The sequence below is a fragment of the Ambystoma mexicanum genome, chromosome 3p (genome assembly GCF_040938575.1).
Source record: "Ambystoma mexicanum isolate Mex_15411 chromosome 3p, UKY_AmexF1_1, whole genome shotgun sequence".
Taxonomy (NCBI): Eukaryota; Metazoa; Chordata; class Amphibia; order Caudata; family Ambystomatidae; genus Ambystoma; species Ambystoma mexicanum.
In genome coordinates this window covers 1,085,644,804-1,085,669,835 of record NC_090925.1, presented here as the reverse complement: position 1 = coordinate 1,085,669,835, position 25,032 = coordinate 1,085,644,804, and the positions used below count along the sequence as shown (strand labels likewise).

The 25,032-nt window shown below is 47.7% G+C and overlaps 1 protein-coding gene across 1 annotated transcript in view; it reads right to left on the bottom strand.

The window, feature by feature from the left end:
- The window catches only part of PLAC8L1 (PLAC8 like 1), a 173,155-nt gene extending 160,603 nt beyond the window's left edge, over positions 1-12,552 (bottom strand). The window contains exon 1 of the mRNA XM_069650000.1: positions 12,388-12,552. Coding sequence (XP_069506101.1) covers positions 12,388-12,527 — 140 coding nt within the window. The 5' untranslated portion in view covers positions 12,528-12,552. The remainder of the gene's footprint in view (positions 1-12,387) is intronic.
- Between the last annotated feature and the right edge of the window lie 12,480 nt (positions 12,553-25,032).

Below are 25,032 nucleotides of genomic sequence, written 5' to 3'. Positions count from 1 at the left end.
CCTGAAAACCAAATTCACCTCTGCACCTGTATTGAAGCACCCGCACCCAGATCTCCCGTACATTGTGGAAACCGACGCATCCAGTTCGGCCATGGGAGCTGTCCTGTCGCAAAGAGACCCAAAAACTAACCAACTACACCCAGTGGCCTTTTGGTCCAGAAAATGTTCTCCTCCTGAAATCAACTACGCAATTACCGATAAAGAGTTACTGGCCATCAAATCTGCTTTCAAGGCTTGGCGTCACTACCTTCTCGGGGCAAGACACACCATCACCGTAATTACGGACCACAGAAACTTACAGTATTTAAAGACGGCCAAAGCTCAATCTTCACGACAACTCCGATGGGCTCTATTCTTTGCGGAATTTGATTTTGTAATTACCTATCGCCCTGGCTGCAAGAATGGAAAAGCGGACACCTTATCCCGGATTGGCATGGAAGAACCTAATTCGAGCTTAGAACCTGTGCCCATCATACCTGAGCAAAGAATCTTAGGCTTAACTTCATTGCAAACTATTGAGGACATCCAAACGCAAGTTAAACAACTTCTAGACTCTTCAACCTTACGGGAATGGAGTCAAAAGGGTCCTCATTACACCGTTAAGGATGACTTACCCTACTTCCAGGAGCGGTTGTTTCTGCCAAGTAAAGAATTGCAAGAACTTGTTATTGCCCATCATCATGAATCTTTAATGGAAGGACACCCTGGTATCGCTAAAACGGAGGAAAAAATCAAATGCCACTTCTGGTGGCCTTCTTGGAGAAAAGACAAAGTCTTTTGTTCTGTCTTGCGGAATTTACGCCCAAAACAAAGCTCAAAAGAAAAGGCCAGCCGGCCTACTTCAACCCTTGGATATTCCACCGGCACCATGGCACACCCTGTCAATGGACTTTATAACCGACCTGCCTCCTTGTGCTGGTTACAACACAATCCTTGTAATCGTGGACCTATTCTCCAAAATGGCTCACTTTAGCCCTTTAAAAGGTTTGCCTTCAGCTTCCATCTTGGCCAAGGAACTCCTGGAGAATATAGTTTTCATACATGGTTTCCCTTCCGTATTAGTCTTGGATCGTGGAAGTCAATTTATCTCCCATTTTTGGAAGAAGTGTTGCCGATTAGCACAAATAGATGTGCGGTTATCCACCAGCCACCACCCCCAGAGCGACGGACAAACCGAGAGAACCAATCAGACTCTCGAGCAATATCTTCGGTGCATGTTACACCAATCTGAGTTGAATTGGAAAGACATTCTTTAGATCGCAGAATATGCATACAACAACTCAGTGCATTCTGGAACCGGACAAACCCCTTTTTATACTTTGTATGGTCACCATCCTCGGACCTCTGACCTAGATCCACCTCTGACCCTGGAAATGCCCGCAGTAAATCATCTGCATTCCACAATAACCCGAGCCTTCAAAGAAGCTGCAAGTCATTTACAGCAAGCTAAGAAAAAGTATAAAGAAAACACTGATTTGCACCGAAGTAAAACTCCTCCTTACCAAGTAGGAGACCAGGTATGGCTAGCAACTAAACATTTACCCCTCAAGGGCCCGCGAACCTTCAATCCCACATTCATTTGACCTTATCCCATCAAGGCTATAATCAACCCAGTGGCCTTTAAACTGGATCTACCGTCCAACATGCGTATTCATCCAGTTTTTCATGCATCACTTTTGAAGCCAGTACAACCAGGAACCCGATTGTCCAAGCCTCCAGATCCAGTTCAAATTGAAGGGGAATTAGAATTCGAAGTTAAAGACATTTTAGACTCCAAGGTGGTTAAGTCGAAACTCTTATATCTTGTTGACTGGAAGGGATATGGACCTCAGGAGAGATCGTGGGAGCCAAGTAACCATGTACACGCACCTCGATTAGTACAAAGTTTTCACCGGAGATTTCCGAACAAGCCAAAACCCCCGGAGGAAAGAACCTTGGGAGGGGCCTTGAGGGGGGGTACTGTCATGATGCCTACCTCCAAGGAGCCAGGTCCGACCCAGCAACCCCAGAGGCAGGCATCATTTCCCCCAGGGGAGTGCCAGCGGGCCCAAGCTGGGGCCCTTTGGATGCAGTCCTGGCGCCTTAGGCGCCAGGCTCATGTTGGACCCCTGTCCTGGCGCCTTAGGTGCCAGGCTCATAAAGGTAGACATGTGTTCAAGTGTTTTAATGTGCACTTACCTGATGCAGACCATGCTGCTACATCCAGGCCCTCTTGAGGCCTGAATGGAACTACTTTACCTGTGGGACTACTTTCCACCCGGGTGTGGTCGGGGAAGGATACATACCTGATCGGTGGAAGGATACACACTTGGAACTTCTTCCAAAGCTATTTAAACCACACCCGATCAGCAACTCACGCTTCGCGTTGTTCTGCTCCTCGCAGCTGGACGCTCACCGTGTCAGCTCCTGCATCTGGACCTCAGCCACGCCTGTCAGTATCCTGGGTCACCTGCAAAGGGAGACAAAAGACCTTACCTGCTAAATCAGCACTACGGAGACATCACACCGACAATCCTGAAAAGGAAGACATCATTTTGAAAAGCATTTCGCTACGATCGCTGCAGCGCTGCATTTCACTCACCTATCCTGGACGCCTCCATCTTCAGCAGTGATCATCCGGATCCACAGCCACTTCCCAGAGCCTATAGCGAAAAAGACAAGAACAAAGTGAGAGAAGGAAAGGAATAGGAAAAGCTCAGTTTCCTTCTAAGACTTACCTGTTGGGTCATTCCCATTTCATTTCGGGTCTTGCCGCTTCCAGGCATTTTCCGGACCCCGGCCCCTATGGGGAAAAAAGACAAAGACATTGAATGAGTGAATGCAAAGACATTACCCGAGCGCTCATCCAGAGCTTACCTGTCATTTACTGGAACTGCACGTTTCACTTCGGGTTGGCGCCATATCTCCGGCATTCCGAACCCTGGCCCCTAAGGGGAAAAAGACATAAGCATTAGCGCTTGCTGCAACAAGACAATGAACATTATTATTAAGCTTGAACTTTTGAACTTGCAGCAGAACTTTTGCAGCGCCTTACATGAATAGTCAAGCTTTCCTGAACTCCCATCAATCCTCAATCCAGTGAAGTAACTGGGTTTCAACGCACCCCTGCATCAGAAGCAGGATGGAGAGCTCATCCTTCCTGACCCTAAGGTGAGACTTCACGGGGAATCGTGGAAGGGTACCGTGGAGGGTTGGAAGAGAGTGGGAGGCTTGAGCATAACTCAGTCAGTAGGTAATACTCCCTTTTCACACATAGGGGAATCTTCCTGCGAGCCAGAGAAGCCAGAGTAGAGGGGCCTTTCCTGTCCATCTTCAGAGTCCTGCGCTTCACCATTGAAGAAGCATTAGCACTCGAAGCCAGACCTGCGCCTCTGTGGGAATCAGGTGAGCGTTACAAACGGATGAAACGGATGCATTGGATGGAACAGATGAAGTGGCTGGAACGGATGAAGTAGCTGGAACGGATGAAGTGGATGGAACGGACGAAGTGGATGGAACGGATGATGTGGATGGAACGGATGCTCACAAACTGTGATCCAATCACCTTCTTTGAACACAACCTAACGGGTAACTCTGACACAATCACAGTGTTCCTTGTTCTTCTTCTGTTTTTCCTTTACTCTCCTGAGAATCTCATCCATATCAATCATCTTAACATTCTTCCTCATTAACCATGAGGGACTCAGTCTACCACATGGCACTCTGCCCCTCATCATGACAAATGGTTCAATTTTTGGAATGAGGGGTCATCCTGTACACATTCAGTGACTCCTTCAGGGTATCCTTCCAGGGTAATGATTTTACCACTGCCAGCTGAATCATCCCTTTCATGAAGCCATTCATACGCTCAACGAGACCATTTGCCACGAGATGGTATAATGCTGTGCGTCTATGTTCATTCCACGATCCTTCAAAAATCTTTGTATGCTCTCAGAAATAAACTGAGCCCCATTGTCAGCAACCAATTCCTCTGGGTTACCTTCTCTGTCAAACACTATTTTCACATTTTCTTCTATGACACACCACTCCACCCACTTCGATGTATAGTCTATGAGGACCACTATGTACATTGTGCATGGCTCCAATCCCTCAAAAGGACTAGCTGTGTCTATGGCCAGCTTTATCCATACCGACTCAGGAATTTGTACAGGTTGGAGAGGTGCTATATGTTATGGCTAGCTTTACCTGCACCTGATGTATATATGGATGGAATGCTGTGAGTGACTGATGTGGAATGCAGAGTGAGGGAATGTTGTGTTATGAGTGGGTTCCATGAATGTCAGTTGAGAGGATGTGATCACTGAGAGAGGATGCCGATTGATGTTTCCTGTCCCTATGACTTACCTGACTTGATGTACTTGACCTGATGTACCAGTAGCAGAGTAAAGAAGATGTTTGCTCCTGTACAGATGTCAGTGTCATTATTAGCCATGGACCTAACATAACATTGGTGACGAGGATGCTGGCTGTGCTGGGGGGACAGCACCAAGATAGGGACATCCACTGCCCCCAAAGGCTGAGAAGATCCTCTCTCCGGTAGGAGTGCTGCAAGGTGCAGTGGGGCCAAAGAGGCCCAACCTTTGAAGAAGCACTGTGAGGTGCAGTGTGATCATTGAGGACCAACCATTGAAGAGGCGCTGTGTGGTGCAATGGGGACATTGAGGCCCAACCATTGAAAAGGCGCTCTGTGGTGCAGTGGGGACATTGAGGCCCAACCATTAATGAGACGCTGTGAGGTGCAGTGGGGACAGTGAGGCCCATCCAATGAAGAAGCGCTGTGAGGTGCAGTGAAGAAGGGCTGCAAGGTGCATTCAGGACAATGTCCTAATCTTTGAGGTATTTAAAGAGGGCCAGGGCCAAGGGCTAGTGTTGTTGTCGGGCTTGGAGTCCATTGCGGATCAGTGGAGGGGGTGGGAGCCTCTCACAGAGCATTGTATGCTGCTGTGCCAGAGCTGGCTCAACTGTTGACACTCCAGTTATGGAGATCGCTGGAGCTGGGAGCTCTGTTCTTCTCTGTGTCTTTCCTGTACTGATGACGTGGAGCGAATGCCTGGGGAGTCGGTGATTGTGCTGGTGTGAAGCCGTCACTGCCATCAACATTAGCTCGCTCCCACGGAGCAGGAAAAAAAAATGAACCCCACAACGTTCCGATGCAATCTCTGTTAGTGTGCGCCCTCGGAACGTCATTTGTTGAAAGGCTCTCTTTTTCCTATGATACGCGCCAAAAGGAGTAAAAGGGAGCGTGTTGCTGTTGGGGATGGCCCTGCCATGTAATGAGGATAGGGAGCCAGAGAAAAACGAATTCCGGAGAAAAATGAATTCTGCAGGGTGCTGCATGGCAAAGCAGGAAAACGCAGCGCGTGGTTGCCTGAGAACCGGCAAGGCAAAGAAATGCCTTTTAAGAGATTTGGAAGGGCTCGCCCGCAAAGAAGGGATCACTTTCCCCAAGTGGGTAGTAAGTGGGCAGAGGTTAAGGGGGCCGAGTCCCCGGAGGTACTGTACGGAGCTGTTGGGAGCAGGAGGAGTTATAAACCGTTGTGTATTATTTTACTTATGTAAAGGAAATGTTTCATTAAGTGTGTATTTTGTGGATATAGTGATGTGATGTGAGATGTTGGAAGAGGTGGAAGAGTTTGTAGTGTGCTGTAGTTGTTAGTATTTCAGTAATGTCTTAGTTCCACAATGGAGTTGCAAGGATTGTAGTTTAGCAGCCTTTATGATTATTTGATGTGAGGAACATTGGAGAAGTGTGTGGTGATTTGTGTTGGGTGATGAATGCTGCAGTGAGGTTTTGTTGAGTTGTGTGTAGAGGTCTGCAGTGAAGTTATGTGGTCAGCTACAGTGAAGTTAGTTGAGTGTTGCAATGAGTGTGCTCAGTATGCGTTAGGATGGGCGGGTGGGTCCCGAGTGTGCGCAGGATGTGACAGGATGGCCGGGTGGGTACTGGGTGTGCGCAGGATGTGTCAGGATGGCCGGGTGGGTCCTGAGTTTGCGCAGGATGTGTCAGGAGGGCTGGGTGACACCTGAGTGGGTGAGAGATGTGGCGCTGCAGTGTGGTTGGTAACAGGTGTTGTGCAGTATGTGGCAGGATGGCCGGGTGCTGTATGTGTTGAGTGAGGTGAGTGAAGTGGTGGGTGTTAGGTTGAGTGAGGTGATTGAGTTGGTATAGAGTGCAATTAATGTATTTTGCCGATTAGAGATGTTTACAGAAATGTATTGATATTTCTTTCTTTCAGGTGGACTTTTACAGTTGTAGCTGGATTTTGAGAGTTTCACTGTTAAAGCATGTTTTGAAGTTGTGTATTAACGTTTTGCTTTACAGGTGCGACATTATGGACTAAGAGTAAAATGCACAGTTAGTGCATCATTGAATAAGATGTAGTCTTTTTTTATGGTCTATAGGTATGTTATTAGAGAAGATATTCGTTTCTGGTGTCCAGTGTGTCCATCGCTCTCTGGTGTTGTTGAGGTTGGTAAAAGGGGAAATATGTTATGGCTAGCTTTACCTGCACCTGATGTATATATAGATGGAATGCTGTGAGTGACTGATGCTGAATGCAGAGTGAGGGAATGTTTTGTTATGAATGGGTTCCATGAATGTCAGTTGAGAGGATGTAATCACTGAGAGGATGCTGGTGGATGTTTCCTGTTCCTATGACTTACCTGACTTGATGTACTTGACCTGATGTACCAGGAGCAGAGTAAAGAAGAGGTTTGCTCTTGTAAAGATGTCAGTGTCATTATTGGCCAAGCATCCAACGTAACACTACATTAGTTTTCCTTGATTTATCGCTGACGGCACAAGCCTGACAACTTCACCAAATCTTCAACCTCACTCCACATTCCAGGCCATCAATAATTCTCTGACTCTACTCTTGGTGAGGTTCCTCCCTAGATGGCCTTCATGTGCCAGGTTGAGAATTGTGTTCCTCATGGACTTTGGTGGAATTCTGTGATCTCCTCTTAACACACACTCTGTACACGCTGTGATTTCATCAAGGATCTGGTCATAATCAGGAAGAGCACACCAACACCCTCCCAGCCCTCCCCCACTTTCCCATTCTTCACGAATGGCACGTCTCAACAAACGCTATTCTGGGTCCTCCACTCCTTCCCTCATTCACTCTTCTTTGCCAAATCCTGACTGAATCTGTGCTATGATACTCTCTTCTGTATCTTCCCTTTCTGGCCGCCCAACTCCTTCCGCCCAAGGTAACAGAGAGAAACAATCAGCAATGACATTACCTTTACCTGGAGTATACACAACCCTGGCATTGTATTGAATGATCTCCAACATTCATCTGCAGATCCTTGGTGAGGCCAGGTGTGGATTCTTTGAATTCATTGTGTGAATAAGAGGTTTGTGATTCGTCTTTATTATAACTGGTAGGCCCCAAATGAGTGTTCTGAAATCTTGTAATGCCCATTTTACACATAGAGCTTTGTTTTCAATGGTGGAATGGTGGAATAACTTAACTCTGCCTCCTTTAAGACACGGGACGCAAAACCAACATTATTTCATTTCCTTCCTGAATCTGCTCAAGCACTCTCCCAAACCTACATTACTGGTACTGGCATCTACTGTAATTATGCTAGTAGTCGCAGTATTGAAGATTTTAAGGGTTGGCACTTTGGTGACACCGGACCTTATTATTTCCCACTCCTTTTGACACTGTTCAGACCACTTGAATTTTGCACACTTCTTCATGAGTGCCCTGATAAGCTGGGTTTTTTCTATGAAACATGAGACCAACTTGGAGTACTATTCAGCCAACCCCAGGAAAGATATGAGTTGATTCTTGTTAGTGGGGACAGACAAGGTTGTTATTGTTTCCACAAGTTCCTTCTTTAGCTTTATTCCTTCTCTATTAATTACGTGCCCTAGGTATGTCACTTCCTGTAACTTAACCTTGCACTTCTCTATCTTCAAAGAGAGCCCTTTCGCTCTAATTACTTGCAACACTCCTAGAAGCTTCACGTTATGCTCCTTTTCAGTATGTGTGTCTATCAAGATGTCATCCTGAAAAAATAAACTCCTTCCAGACCGCCAAACAGCTGCTGAATGAGCCTCTGGAAAACTGCAGCAGCTTACGCTAACCTAAACGGCATGCCTTTGTAACTCTATGCTCCCAATGGTGTCACAAAGGATGCTAAATGCTTGACTCTTCATCTAGCACAACCTGATGATAAGCAGATGATAAATCCAATGTTGTGAAATATTTGGCAGGCTTCATCATTGTTAAGAGTTCAATGAGGTTGGGTGGAGGATGCCTGTCAACCCAGATATTATTATTGAGGTCTCGGAGGTCTATACACCAGCATATCGAACCATCTCCCTTCCACATTATGACAATATGAGACAATCAATCTGAGGACTCAATTGGCTCTATAATATCTTGTCTGCAGAGCTTCTTTAGTTCTTCCTGTAGTGCTTCCTTTGTGCCAACAGGAATGTTTCTCACCTTATGCACAATTGTTTTTTCTCCTCTTCGTAAAACTAGGTAGTGTCTAAATCCTTGGAACTTCCCAAAGGTGTCATTGAAAACCTGGGGAAATTGTTCCACTACACTTTCCTTGGATGAAAAATCTTGTGTTGTGACACTCAGCATAGGTGTCTCTTCTCCTGGGTGGATTTTGAGTCGTAAGGCAGCCTGCCCATCCCAAACCAGTACAGATGATCCTTTCTGAGCCACAAATAACTTGCAATAGGTCTCTCTGCCTCCAAACATGAGGTGTACCCACTTAAATCCTAAGACGTTAATGGGGCTTTTGCCATATCATGTTGCTCTCATGTTGGAATGTTTCAGCTCTTCCATGGAACAACCAAACTCATTTTGATATGTAAAAGCATCCACTGTTGTATAGTGCGACCCCTTGTCTATCATCGGTTCTAGTGGAACCTTGTCTACTTCAACCTTTTCCCAGGGCCCTTTTTTTATAGATGTGTTGAGAGAGAGAATACATATCGGAACTTCGAGGGTCAGTAAAGTGAGAAGGCTGCTGGGTCACCCTATCTCTTCCAGGGCTCTTATAGTGCAGCGTCCCCTTGCTCTGGGATTCTTGCACACTCTCCCAAAATGTCCTATGATGCCACACTTATAGCACTCTGCATTGACAGCTGGACACTCCCTCTCATTATTCCGATGCCTGTTGCGTCCTCACTTGTAGCACTTTGAGGATGTTCACTCTTATCAGGGGATTTCTCCATTTTCTCTTTCTTGGAACGGTCATTGGCATTTGTCCTGCTGCATGTTGTAGCTGCAGCATTTTTCTTCCCTAAGGCAATGGCCACGTCATCACTGTCATCATCATCACCATATTCTTCTATTCTTTTTACTATAGCTGCTCCTTCCCTTTGTATGACCTGCATGCACTTCTTTCCAAGTGCCAGTGGCCTGTTCTAATGTCAGGTCTTTAGCTTGCCACAGCCTCTGTTGCATCTGTGGGTCCACAGTGTGTAGTACCAGCTGGTCTCTAAGATACTCTTCCACGACACCAGAGAACTAGCATGATGCGATGAGCCCCCCCCCCTCCCCCAAGTGTTGCTATGTAATTATCCACTGATTCTCCTTTGTTTTGGTTTCTTGAGAAAAAGTAGTATCTCTCCAACACAACATTTGTTTTTTTCCCCAAAGTGTTTTTCAAGCTTCGCTAGTGCTGATTCGTATTTCCTAGCAGACCCTGAAGAACCGGAGCCCCCCGCCCCCTCTGGACATGCTACCTCAGGGAGGGTGCAGAATGTCCTCAAAGCTTCAGCACCAATACAATTTAGGAGAGATGTTTCCTTTAAATCATCGCTGAACTTTCCTCCCCCCAAGGCACATAAGAAACTTGGAAAGAGTCTACCCATTGCTCTCAAGGTATGGAAGGGCCTCCTGGAGAAGCAAGGAGCAGGTGTTTTCTGCAAATGTGTTGTTATTTGAAACCCTTCTTTTTTTCTTTTTTTTTTACCAAGCTAGTGAAGTTATTTGATCCTTAGTTATCAGCAAATGAGGGGATAGCTGATGTCCATATAACGCTGCCTTTTCACTTAGCCAGTTGATGTTATTTAATACTCAGTCATTCAGTAACTGGGGATAACTGATGTCCAAGCACTGCGCTCAGCGAACTCTTGTTTCCAAGGATACCCTTATAAACAATACACGTCGTTGCATGTCGTGAGGTCCTTTCCTCTAAGGCGTGTCTTCTCGTGAGCTGCAGCTAATCACGTTGGTGCGTGCAGCTGGTATTGCCACGTGCCCTCAGGAGGTGCTCCGTTTACCCTCGCAGGGGGATAGCTGCAACCTCGCAGGGAGATAGCTGCAAGCTCACTGCGGATCCCTCTGCCCCAATATGGTGATGGGGATAGATGGGTGGGTGCCCCATCATTGGTGCTGTTTTACCGGCATGTCGGCTCACTTACCGGCAGCCGTAGTGGAGGGCTGCTGGTCATCAGGCTGCTGTCACCTCCTTTGGGGCTTGCCGCCTCTGTCCCAATGGTGAGTCAGGTCCACGTTGATCGTCCATCAATTTGTTAAGATGAGCTTTACACCTTGTATGATGGAACAAATATGTTTATTTGGGGCAAAGGAGACCCCCTGGACACTTACACAGCGGTGCTCTCACTCGCCCTTGTCCAGCCACCAACGCAGTCATGTGCGTTCTAGAACCGGGGTTTCCAGAACACACATGACCACAGTACAAATAATCACAACAAGCAGATGGTTTACATTAATGAACACCAATAGTTTACAGAGATCTGGGAAAAATCGATGTTCCCAATGACCAGCTCTGTTGTGATGAAAAAGGCTTCTCTGTAAAATACTGCAAGCCACAACTTTCCAGATGTTGTTTTGGTCTATGACTCACGACCACTTAACATTTACTATGCTGGCTAGGGATGATGGGAGCTGTAGTTCAAACCAACTGGAGAGTGAAAGGTTGCAGACACCTCATTGTGCAGATAAAAAAGTTGTATTGGTTTGGCTTTTGTAAATAATTTGGTGGACCATAAATGAATACTTATAGAAACCTATCTATTTTCTGGCACGCAGCTGCCAGAACCGTGCAAATGAAATGTATTTCTGCTTCAAAACAGTTTGGACTACTTCTTGGGTTTGCTGCATGATTTCAGCATGTGGGTACAGTGTGTCAGTCAAGTAATTGACCGCCATGATGCCCTCCAAAGCACTTGGTCTATATTATGTTTCACATGTACACGCTGTTTGCTGCTCATTCAGTACCTTTACGTTTGCACACTATCCCCCTAAAGTCATCACAGCAAGGTCTTTATTTTATTTATTTGTATATGGCGCCGGAGCACGCAGGCATCAGGGCGCCAGAACAAAAACACAAAGGTACAACAGCTAGGACGGGACAAGCAGGAGAAGAAAAGGAGTAAGAGGCCTCAGTGGAAGAGAAGTGTTTTCAGCTCTCCATGTAAGTAAGAGTTCTTGGAGTACCCTCTTCTGTTTCACAAATCAGCACTGTGAATCCCCCATAACCAAGGGTGCCTCATAGGTGTATGCCACCATAAAACAGCAGTCTCACGCTTAAGCCGGTAAAATAGCGCAGCGGGTTCAGCACTCGCTTCTGCAATCTGTGTGTGATCTGCAGCTTGCAGGTCCGAATCCTAGCAAGGCCAACTGAGCCTTTCATCCTTCCAAGGTCGATAAGTGAGTACCAACTTCGGTCGGGTAATATTGTATGTAAATATGTTCTATGTACAGTATTTTGGAGAAAGCGCTATGTAAATAACACATCATTATCATTACTACTGCTGATGTACTGGGCCTCATTACGAGTCGGACGGTAGGGGATACCGGGCACCGGTAAGGAGACAGGTGCCGGTAATCCCCTACCGCCCAATTCCGAGGTCCCCTAACGGGAACCGCTAGGGACATGTGGTCGGACCACACGTCGCTTACGGGTCTCATTAGGGGACCAGGCCGCTAATTACGGGCCTGCTGTTAGCAGGCCCGTAAATATTTCCTTCCCCATTCCCATTTGAGCCCTACGGGGACTCAAATGGGAATGGGGAATGGTTGGTGCAATGGGGACTTACCGGTCCCGCCAGGGTCGGACTAGAACAGTAAGTCCCCATTGCACCACACCGGACTCGGTCCCGTTATTGGTGGCTGTCATGGCGCAAATAGGGTCATGAATACCACCAATCTCGGAATGAGGCCCACTGTTCCTTACAGGGAATGTTCTGGGGCAATGTGGTTTTCAGAGCAACATTATAGGTGTAATTCAGCATCCAAGATGCAGTGACCTACTTCAGTTTCCACCAATATGTAGCTGCATTCTCATGACTCTTGAAGGCTTTCACGCTCAAGGTTTATAATGGGGACTACATGGCCCCTGCATTGCAGTTCATGGCATTGATGGATATTTTAAACCTCTCACCTTGAATCGTCCCTAGGGTCAGAGATTAAAACAACACTGTCTTCAGGTTCCAGGAACGAAAGGTCAACTTGGGAGCCCCAATCCCCCTGGGAATCCATCACGTGATCCTGCCTGACGCAGCAACATGTACATCGGCGCATTGCGAATAAAAAGTATCCTGTGGTCTTGAATGTTGAAGTTTGTGATTCAGAATTGTCAGCATCAGGCAGTATCACAGATCCTAGCATTGTGATGTCACAATTGCTTTACTTAGCGGGCCTTCCCCATTGGTGGAACTATGAGATGTACATGTTGGGCCTGTTTCACAATGTTTGTACTGAGCAGATAAAGAGATGCCCCCCCCCCGAGCATTTCTGATTTGCACCTTACACCTCACTCACAAAGCCTAACACTGAGGCAAATCTGCATGGGTTACCTTTGAGGGGTGAACATGCCAAAGCGAATCACCAAGATTAGCTTCACCTGAGGGCTAGCTCCCAGGACAGGATGGTGGGTAGGTGGGTGTTTGGAGAGGGAGCAGGAGTGCATTTGGAGAAGGCGACAGAGGAGAGCAGAAAGAGTTGGAGCCGAAAGGAGAAGGTTGGAAAGAGGTGGCCTGAGGGCAGAAAAGGGGGTTACAGATGAAGAAGAAGAAGAAGGAGGAGGTGGTGGAGAGTAAGGATGGGCTGAGAAGGCACAGGTTCCCTGAGCATACTGTGGTTGTACAGGCCAGCCCTAAGCCCAAGTGCGGTGAGCCTGAGGTGGGTGGAGGTACAAGCATGTGGAAGGGCTACAGGAGAAGAGAGGGGAGCCTGAAGGATCCCCTTAGGAACGGATCAAGCACATGGTGCTACAGCAAGGAGGGCAGGGAAAGAGGACTGATGAGCAATAGCATCCATTACACTGGCAGTGCAATGGGTGTTACTCCTATCAGGAGGTGGGCTACAACCCGAGATCCCTTGAACGTATGCGCCTTTTTGATACCAGTACTTATTACAAAAAGACACCAGACCGATGTATCTTCTGTCACTTGGGAGGCAGGAAGGACTCAGGTAAGAAACCAGACAAGGTAAGAAGAAAAAGGAAGGCTTATTTTATTGTTGCAGTACAATGGTAGGAAGGTAGTCAGGAGACTAAGGCAAACCCATACTTCAAGTTCAGGCTCCCATTCTGCAGTTCAATTCTGTCATCCTACGAACACCCAGGTCCTGCACGTTCTAACATTCCATTCACTCCCATACAATCCATACGCTATTTTAACACACTCATAATAGTCACTACACCCCCCCCTTCTAAATGAAACAAACAAACACAACTAACACTCTGAAAGGCGCTCTCAAACTAAACGCCAAACAAACAAGACAGGAAATAAAACTAATCAAGAAACTAGAACTCCTTTTGCACCGCTCTGCCACAACGCAGGCTCAGGCCTGCCATGCTTGAGTCAATCTGTCCACCAAAGGGACAACTGTGTCCACACAAGGACACCGCCAACTGCTAACATTCACAAACCCTCAACATAAAACCGTTACTCCTTCTGCCTGGGCCTGCCACACCCAGGCCTAGGACTGCCACTCCTGGCACACCCACACTCCACTGATGGAGACGCCAACTCTGTACCCAGGAGCAACCACCACTCTGGCGTTCGTACATCCTGTCCAGCCAACCACACTGAAATATGAAGCCAATCACCCACAATGAAACAACAACGCCAAGGTGACACCATACGCATACAAGCCTCTAACCTCCAAACTAAACCAAGCTGATCAAAACATCTACCCAGAATAGGCAGAAAAGCACAGGAAAGCATCAAACTAGACAAAGAGCACAAAAACACAATGCAACCACATAGAAATGGTGTGCTAAGTAAGCATGCGAACCTGTGGTGGCCATTCCTCAAGCCCGCATGTGCTATGTATAATCTAACAAGTACAAAATAGCGCGAAAAACCTTTATACAAAACATGGGTCAGCGAATACCATGAATTGCGCCTAAAGTGAAAAATATGGTAAATCAGCACCACTTCAACAATGATTTCTCCCATTCACAAATAATCTCAATCACAACTCAAACCCTTTTTTTTTAACCCAATAAATTGCCAGGACATCCCAACAGTAAAAACATTTCCAGAAGCCACCATGGCCCGGATACAAAACGACATGACTGCAGTGTCAAAGAACTCCGTGGCTCCAGGCCACATCTGGTGTCTCTAACACTCGCACCACAAGGTGTATGAGGTCAAATACTCCACATAACTTCCTAAGTTACAAAACTGCACACCCTGTGCTTGGCCCAATCCTGGCTATCCAACAACTGTAGCCGGTCCGATAGCACAGCGAGTAGAGCGCTCGCTTTGACATCTGTGCAGAGCCAAATAAAAGCATGCATAGTATCTAGAACGTTAAACATAGCCTTACATCTAATTACTCTAAAAATGGTCAGACATCTTGAAATAACAACCCAGCCCGCCACCATAACAAAAGAGCTGCTCAAACTCTACCATCGCCTTCTCATGCTAGCAGGCACTGCTGAGAAAATACCAAGAAAAATGTCACTCTAAACACAGGCATCTCTCACGCCGACTCCGTCTCCGCCTCAATTTGGAAACAGTATCGTTGTGCAAACATCACCTGCTTTGCGTGTATCACATTACCTCCACATCCACTCTTCCTGGTCACGGGAGTTATCAATGAGGTGCCCCACCTCTTTACAGAAACCATCTTTCTACTTCTAAATCCTCCAGTCCCCGCCCCCTCCACCACACGCCTTCGGGCATAACAGCCCACCTTCCCAGAAACCCAGCAGTTCGTTTTTTTCCTGCCTTTTGGTCAGGGACTCTGTAAGCTTCTGTCCCCCATATAGCCGGTTAAGGGTGGGGCGGGTGGGGCTTCATTCCGTTTTCGTGCTGACTCGAGAGACCCTTGCTGAGCAGGGGGCCGCTTGGGTTGGTGGGCTTTCTCGGGTGGGGGAGGGACTTGAGTGTCGGCAGGGTGCCCGGACCTCCCTACCACCACCACCATAGCTGGGGTTGGTGGTAGAAAAAGCCTCCCCAGTCATGGACAGGGTCCGGGTGGCGTAGCAGAGCCGCTCGCCCTGCAGGCCTACATTGCCTGGGGTGATCGCACTCCGTGCGGAGGTAAGAAGGAGGGGGTGGGCGTGTGTGGATGCCGTCCCTCCTTTTTCTCCTTGCTGGCTCGTGGTTGCAGGGTAACCAGTCTTTTTCCTACTTTATGTCATCCACAGTAGGCATTTGGTTGTTTCTCTCCGGACCACATCTTCTTGCTGTTGGTCACCATGGGGAAGCACCCTTCCAAGTCTAGGCATGTGGAGCCTCGCTCTCCTTCGCCGTCCTCTTCCTCCTGTTCCCCTCCCCCTCCTAAGGAGGGGGGAGTAAGGTGCCAGATGATAGGCTCCTGCACATTTGTAAGAAGGCCCAGCAGGAGGAGGGTATCCAGGCTCATCGTAGCAGATGCCTCTTCCTACAGCCGAGGTCGACGACAGCAGATGTTATTCTTCAGGTGTCCCATTATATGAGGTTTCCAGACTCTGAGCCGCCATCTCTTCTGGGTCAGTGGGGTTCAGGCCCACTCTCCCCAGTTCAAGTGCCCTTTCACGAAGGGACTCCTGCTTCTCTCTGACTTGAAGACTGAGATTTTGAGGGAGTTGATTGATCTGGACGAGTCAGCAATCCCCAGGTTCCTTGCCAAACTGTACCCATTGCAGGGGAAGGAAATGGCCCTGCCGCAAGCGGTTCTAGTAGATGACATCATTCCAAGTCTGGTGGGGAGGTCGTCCTTGGCCTCAGACAATTCTCTTAGGGACCCCACAGATTGTAAAGTGGATGCCACCTTGAGGAAGGCTTATTGAGGGGCCCATTTGGCCTTACATGCTGCCACTTACACCTCTTACACTGTGCAAGCCACCCTTTGGAGTCTGAAGTCTGCCCTGTAGGTGCCAGGGAGGGCTCGGATCTTGCCCCCCTTCTACAGGCCATCAAGACTCAGGTGGAGTTTTTGTCAGACTTGGCGTATGATGGTGTAAAGGCGGCCACCATGTCCATGGGTTCCATCGTGGGATTCGTCAGCACATTCTTCCCAGTGATTGCAAGACGGACGGCCGGCAAAAGTCTACCGCTATGAAGATTCCCTTTGAAGGGCGGATGCCGTTTGGGGATTCCCTGGAGGACAAGGTCCTTAAGGTCTTCAAGGCAGACAAACATGCTTGCCAACTACGTAGAAAGTCTGCCCCTATCCACATGAGTTCTGCCGGTCGGCCTTTCACCAGCTGGCTCGGCCCTGGTGCTCGGGTCCGGTCTCCGCTCCCTCGCCGGCAGAAGCCCTGACGCCAGGATTGTTGGGGGCCGCCTGACATTCTTCTGGAAGCAATGGTCCCGGATCTCAGGGGATGTTAGGAAAGATTTCCTCAATGTGTAATTTTCCTTCCATTTTTGGACCCCCGAAACGTTTTGCTTTTGTTTGGCTATCCTATCCTGACTTTTGCCAGTGGACACAGCCTTCAGCTGCACTCCCCTGGGCTTTTGCTCAATTGTTATGGGGAAACTGACACGTCCTTCAGACTGTCAGTATTGGGAAACTATGTTTCTCTTAAGTCTTCGACTATGTTGCCATCTCTTGGTAACTTTTTAACAGTGCACAATGTACCTTCCAGTACCCTGCACTGAAGTACTTTTTGTTTTATGGCCCTAGACACCCTCGAAGGATTTTGTGGTCAGCGTACAGGTGTGCCTAGGGCGAACTGGTGGCAGCAGTTACTTTTTATAAGTGTTTTACTTCTTTTTACGGAATCATATTGTGTTTACCACGTTTGTTTCAAGACTGTGGCCAGGTACAAAAATGGACAAGCCATAACGTTTTTTGTTCTGTCCTTTGCCCATTTTGTCGCTTAACTTCACCCAGGTCGAGTAACCCAGGTTTTCCTTATTTGGGCATGCAGCCTCCCACGAAAACTGATCTCTTTTGCGGGCTTCTGCCTGTCACGTGTGTGTCACGACCCTCACCCAAAATCCCCTCTAGCAAACCCATTGGCCAGGTGGAGTCAGGACTCAGGCCTCTAGAGCCTGGCATCCTCTTCAAAAGCCCTCATGGGGCCAGACCTGGTGCCTATGGTGCCAGGCTCATACACCATGAAAAACAATGTGCTTGGGAACTACTTTATTGTATTGTCAGCCAACATGGAGGCATCCACATAGCTTGGCTCCTAAGAATCAAGCTATGCGGTCTAGTGTTTTGGGTGTGTTAGCCTAGGGACTATTTTGTTGGGGCTATTTAAACCAGACCCGAGCAAGAGAACACGCTTTGCGTTACTTTGCAGCTTGCAACGTGACGCTCACCGTGTCCAGCTATTCCCTCGAACCTCGGAGAAGCAGAACCTGCAAGGAGACAAAAGGAACATCATTAGCAGCAGCATTTTACCTGCAGTCTTCAATTTTAAACACTTGCAGCTACTGAGAACAGCTTCCTCGAATCTGCACGCCTCCTGGACAGAACGACCTGAAAGAGGAAGATAGAGGCAACATTAAAGAAAACAGTAGAGACATTTACAAATTATGAACTGTTCAAAAGGCTTACCTGGCTGGTCGCCTCTCGGCTGGCACCACTCCGGACTTTCCACTCGCGCTGAAGAACACTGCGACCTACAAGGAAGGAAAACACAGGTTAGCAAAGGCAAGACTTTGCAGCGCTGCGCATAGCACTTACTTACCGCATCATAGCGCTCTTAATGTGCCATCATTTACCAGCGGGGCTCAACCAAGCCAGCTCGCTGCGGTGAAGCTCTGCATACCTAAGGGAGAAAAAAGAGACATTTTAAACAAAGAAAGGCATGCAGGATAGCAACAAAACTAAAGAACAGCAATAAGACCTACCTGAACAATATCAAACGGGCCGACATCAGTGAAGTAACTGGACTGCACTCGCCCATGAAAGACAATGCACCCCTGCAAAGAAGGCAGGACGGAGAGCACGCCTAATTCTACCACAAGGTGAGGAGAGGGCGCTAGAGGGACTGAAATCATACGGGGGTGAGGGAGGATACTTACCCCAGTCGGTCAGTCTTGAACACAGTCCTCCTGTATTTTCAGGCAGAACCTTCACCGCAGACCACATCAGGGCAAAGCTGAGAAGCATACGAGTGAGTAACCCGGCTGGGTGGTGTCCCTGTGGATACCAGGTGAGCGTAACAGAAAGCGAAGCCTACCATAACAAATCCACCTGGGCGCCATGGAGACATCAGAAATGGACCAATTGGCCCAATTACTAGGAGAGCTTCGTGCTGAGGTTCATTCTGCCCGACAAGAGACTAATGCCCTCCGGAGAGACCTAATAGTGACCAAAGAACACACTGAAGAGATTAGCAGGCAATACTTGCAGTCACAGACAGAACAGATGCCTCTACCTGGAAGCAATCCAACGATGCAAAACCCTGCCATACCACCCACTCCGGTACAGATCACGTTACCTGGAACAGTGCCCCTGGCACCACCAGAAAGGTTCTCAGGCGACCCACGGAAGTATGCGGCATTCATCAATCAGTGCCGCCTTCATTTTCTTTGTAGGCCTGCAGCATTTCAAACGACCAAGCTCGGGTAGCTTTTGTCTTATCACACTGGAGTGGTAGTGCAGCAGATTGGTCAGTGCCGTTGGTAACCCATGACGATCCTCTATTAAATGACTTTGGGGGGTTCCAGAGAGAAATGGAAAAAACTTTTTGCTTGCCATACCCAGGAACAAGCAGTAGACAATGAATTCTTGTCCCTCCAACAGGAGAATCAGGACTTGTTAACGTACATTGCTACCTTCAACAGACTGGTTGCCGAAGCTAGGTGGCCAGAAAACAAAAGAACCACGTTATTCCATCAAGGCTTAAGAGGCGAATTAAAGGACGTCTTAGCCCAGGTGGTTGATCCACCTAGAGACTGTGCAGCATTCATAAATCTGGTTGTGCAGCTAGACCACCGGTTGCAGGACCGAAAGGCAGACCGGTCTAAGACAGACCCTCGGACCGTGTATGTTCGACCAAGGGAAAACACACCCCGTGTACCTGAAAATGCTGTAAAACCCATGCAGATTGAAGGGATACGGCCTGCATTAACAAAACAAGAGCGGGACAAAAGAAGACAACAACAGCTTTGTTTGTATTGTGGGAAACCAGGACATTTCCTGAAGGACTGTCCAGTAAAACCCCCAAGAAGAACAGTCGGGCCACAGAGAAGGATGAAGCTAAGGAATCGGAAAACTACCAAGCTCGCCAAACGTAGAGGTCGGTTTGTCAAGTGAGAAGAAATAGTTGCTGACCTCGCACTTTGCAATACCAGTGATCTTAATTAACCACCAACAGTCGTCAAGAATGCATGCCGTTGAAGCATACATCGATAGCGGAGTAGTTGGAAATTATATGGATCAAGACCTGGCAGTAGAGATGGGGCTTCCTTTGTGTTCTAAGCCGACTATGGACAAGGTAACCACAGTGGATTGGACAGAAATCGCTTCCGGACCAGTAACCCATTGCACAGCCAGGGTAACCTTGCTGTGCCAGGACGGGCATCGGGAGTCTATTTCATTCGATCTCATCAAGGTACCTCAGTTCAGGCGAATACTAGGGATGCCATGGTTGGTTGCTCACAATCCTTTGATAGACTGGCGGGCACGAAAATTAACCTTACCCGGTGACTGCTCCCCTGCCTGCTATTAGCAAGAGGAGAAACATGAGGCCGGTATCCCCATGACTCCCGGAGTGACAGTATCAACCCTGGGAGCAACTAATACCTTGCCAAGTGAATACCATGATTTCCAGGATGTTTTCCGAAAGGACCAAGCCAATACTTTGCCGCTGCACAGGCCCTATGACTGTCAGATTGACCTTGTTCCTGGTGCACAAATCCCTTGGGGCAGGATCTACGCTCTCACAGAACCAGAAAACCTTCATTTGAAATCCTATTTAGACCAGTACCTTGCAAATGGATTTATCCATCCTTCGAAGTCCCCCACAGCCAGTCCTTTGTTCTTCGTACCGAAAAAAGGAAGGACACTTGAGAACCTGTATTGATTGCCGTGCATTGAACCAGATCACCGTGAAGAACCGCTACCCCTTGCCACTTATCCCTGCAATGCTAGACCAAGTTAAAGATGCCCAGATTTATACCAAATTGGACCTTCGAGGAGCGTACCACCTGGTCCGAGTCAGAAAAGGAGATGAGTGGAAAACCGCCTTCCGTACTAAGTACGGCTTGTTTGAATATCAAGTCATGCCCTTCGGGTTATGCAACGCTCCTGCGGCATTCCAGTATTTCATGAATGACGTCTTAAGGGAGTTAATTGATGTGTGCGGCTTAGTGTACATAGATGACATCTTAGTATACTCAGCCTCGGAACAAGATCATGTCAGGCATGTTCGTTCAGTCCTCACCAAGCTCCGTCAACATCTCTTGTTTGCAAAGCTTGAAAAATGCTTTTTTCACGTCACCAAAGTAAAATTTCTTGGTTTTATCCTTACTCCAGGAGGCATCAGAATGGACGTGCACAAGGTAGATGCCATTCTGAAATGGCCTTCACCGACGTCTCTGAAAGGGGTACAAAGCATGCTGGGCTTTGCGAACTTCTACCGCCGGTTCATCCCAGACTTCTCTCAGGTTGTGCACCCAATCACAGTACTATAACGAAAAAACAATAAAAAGTTTGCTTGGACCGAAGAAGCAGAAGAAGCCTTTCAGGAACTTAAACAAAGGTTTACCTCCGCTCCAATCCTGCGACATCCTCGTCCTGACCTCCCTTATGTCGTTGAAAATGATGTATCCAGTCTCGCAATGGGGGCTGTCCTTTCACAAAGAGACCCAGAAACCGGCCAGCTACATCCTGCGGCCTTCTGGTCGAAAAAGTTCTCACCTCCAGAGATTAATTATGCCATCACAGACAAGGAACTCCTGGCTATCAAATCCGTCTTTAAAGCCTGGAGGCACTACCTTCTGGGGGCCAGACACACCATTACATCACAGACCACCGAAACCTGCAATATCTTAAAACAGCCAAGGCCCAGTCCTCGCGCCAATTACGGTGGGCCCTTTTCTTCGCCGAATATGATTATGTAATCACATTTCGACCAGGAGTCAGAAACTGAAAGGCGGATGCCTTATCTCGCATGGGCATAGATGAAATAGTATATACAACTCCAGACTCAGTACCTATTATACCTGAAGACAAAATCTTGGGTATCACAACAGCCTTAACACAAGCAGAACTACGAAAAGAAATCCAATGGACAATGAATCCTGATGCCTACCTTGCATGGCAAACTCAAGGAGAACAATATACCATCAAGGACCATCAACCCTTTTTTAGGGATCGCCTATATGTACCCAAGAAGGAATTACAACAGCATATTATTTCAAACTATCGCGATTCACTGATCGAAGGGCATCCTGGGATCGCCAAAACCCTAGCTAAGGTGAAAGAGAACTTTTGGTGGCCTACCTGGCGTAAGGACATCATTCAGTATATTCAATCCTGCGGTGTTTATGCACAAAATAAATCACAGAAACAAAAACCATCTGGTCTCCTACAACCATTGGACATTCCTCCAGTTCCATGGCACACTCTTTCCCTTGATTTCATCACTGATCTACCTCCAAGCCAAGGGTTCAACACCATCCTTGTAGTTGTGGACTTATTCTCGAAGATGGCCCATTTTATTCCTCTCAAAGACCTCCCAGACGCAGCCACTTTAGCAAAAGTGTTCCTGCAGGGTGTGGTTAGGCTAAATGGCTTCCCTTCGGTTCTGGTCTCTGATCGAGGCAGCCAGTTTGTTTCAAACTTCTGGAAAAAATGTTGTGCAATGGCGCAGATCGACATTCTGCTATCTTCCAGTCACCATCCCCAAACGGATGGCCAAACCGAGAGAACCAATCAGACACTCGAGCAATATTTACGGTGCATGCTGCACCACGAACTAAGGAATTGGAAAGACCTACTATGGATAGCCGAATATGCATATAACAATTCTTTGCATTCAAGCACAGGACAAACGCCCTTCTATACCCTTTATGGCAGACATCCACGTACCTCTGAACTAGACCTTCTAGCCAGCTTGGAAATGCCACGGTAAAGACTCTACACACAACCATTACTCCGGCTTTCAAAAGGGCAAAGGAACACCTTATTCATGCCAAAGAAAAACAAAAGAGATTCGCCGACCAACACTGGAAAAAGGCCCCTGATTATCAAGTAGGAGCAAAGTTTGGTTAGCCGCTAAATCCGTACCCATCAAGGGAACCTGGACCTTTCATCATGGCGTCTTTAACCCTGCTTCTCCCACAAGAAGAGATATTCATTCCCCGACATGACGGTGAAGCGGAAGGAGAAACTGGAATGCGATTGCATCGGGTACAAAGGTAGGGGTGTACTAGATGCATGACAGCGCCCCCTAATACTTACTGAAGGAGCCCTTTCGGAAGTGTTCCTGGACTATCCAGTGAACTGTCCAGCTCTACTGTGCGGTATCCTGCTGAATCGCTGCCATCTTGATTTGAAACCCGAGACTTGGGGCATCGCTTGCTTTTGGTCCTGTGCAGCAGATTGGTCAGTGCCGTTGGTAACCCATGACGATCCTCTATTAAATGACTTTGGGGGGTTCCAGAGAGAAATGGAAAAAACTTTTTGCTTGCCATACCCAGGAACAAGCAGTAGACAATGAATTCTTGTCCCTCCAACAGGAGCATCAGGACTTGTTAACGTACATTGCTACCTTCAACAGACTGGTTGCCGAAGCTAGGTGGCCAGAAAACAAAAGAACCACGTTATTCCATCAAGGCTTAAGAGGCGAATTAAAGGACGTCTTAGCCCAGGTGGTTGATCCACCTAGAGACTGTGCAGAATTCATAAATCTGGTTGTGCAGCTAGACCACCGGTTGCAGGACCGAAAGGCAGACCGGTCTAAGACAGACCCTCGGACCGTGTATGTTCGACCAAGGGAAAACACACCCCGTATACCTGAAAATGCTGTAAAACCCATGCAGACTGAAGGGATACGGCCTGCATTAACAAAACAAGAGCGGGACAAAAGAAGACAACAACAGCTTTGTTTGTATTGTGGGAAACCAGGACATTTCCTGAAGGACTGTCCAGTAAAACCCCCAAGAAGAACAGTCGGGCCACAGAGAAGGATGAAGCTAAGGAATCGGAAAACTACCAAGCTCGCCAAACGTAGAGGTCGGTTTGTCAAGTGAGAAGAAATAGTTGCTGGCCTCGCACTTTGCAATACCAGTGATCTTAATTAACCACCAACAGTCGTCAAGAATGCATGCCGTTGAAGCATACATCGATAGCGGAGTAGTTGGAAATTATATGGATCAAGACCTGGCAGGTAGGGGTGTACTAGATGCATGACAGCGCCCCCTAATACTTACTGAAGGAGCCCTTTCGGAAGTGTTCCTGGACTATCCAGTGAACTGTCCAGCTCTACTGTGCGGTATCCTGCTGAATCGCTGCCATCTTGATTTGAAACCCGAGACTTGGGGCATCGCTTGCTTTTGGTCCTGTGCCCTCTGCCACCAAATTTCGCAGGCCTAGCTCCTCTGGGACCCGAATTAGGAGAGTGCGTAATGCTGCATACATCTGTGATTCTCACATCACTACCTGTTGGTGACGGTCACTGTATGGGTCTTGCTGACCTCCTCTCCTGTGTCCTGAAGCCTGCAGCACCGGAATTTTATTTGTATCCCCTTCGAAAGCTGAGAAAAGGCAACTGTCCCATCGCAGACAATCGTTCTATCTCGCAGCCCCTCAGAGCGCCGCGAAACTGCAGGACTCGAACCTACTAGCGACCTCGTCTAAACTGGCAAAGTTTGGTCCAGACTGTTCCGAGGGTCGGCGAGTACTTGCATCACTTAACGTTGGCCCCATGGCACAATCGATCTCTTTTACGCACAAATATCCCAAAAAGGTATTCGCTTTTGGCTGGGTTAGCCTGCACTCCCTAGCTACTCCACCCTTTTGAAAACTTCTCTGCCGCCAAGGGAAGTTCCTACACGAATAGTGGGAACCAATTCTTCACCTCAAGCACCTTCCTGACTCGCTGCAGCCCCCTCAAGAAGACTCGCTTTTTGTTCCATCTGCACGATCGTGCGTTTTCACGCACAACTGTACTGTTGAGCACAAGACTCCCCACTTCTTAGGGCTGGACACGAACGTTAGGGAACGACTCCGAATAATTGTCTAATTCTCCTAGTGTGTTAACTCACCCTTCTCTTTACAAGTTGTGGCTGTGTTTTACTCCTTTGTCGGATTAGGAAACGTATTGTATATATATATTATCTAGTAAAGTATTTGTGTGGTAACTGTTGTTATATAACTAAAGTTTACTCTTGTCAGTCGGTTTGGCCGACAATAAATGCATACATATTTTTCATATACACTTGTGTAAGAGTAATTTTTGCTTTGTGTGTGCTCATTGTGGGCTTCCGATCACTCTCACCCCTCCTGAGACTTAGTCTTGACCGCCTGTCAAGCTACCTAAATTGAACTGGCTTGTCAAGAAGGTTCCCCTGTTTCGCTAAACTAGGGTGGCCTCCTAAACCTCTGCCCACCAGGTCAGAGTTTAGAAATCCATCTTAACAGGGGATGCTTGGTCAATCGTCTGATGAGGTGGGGGTACAAG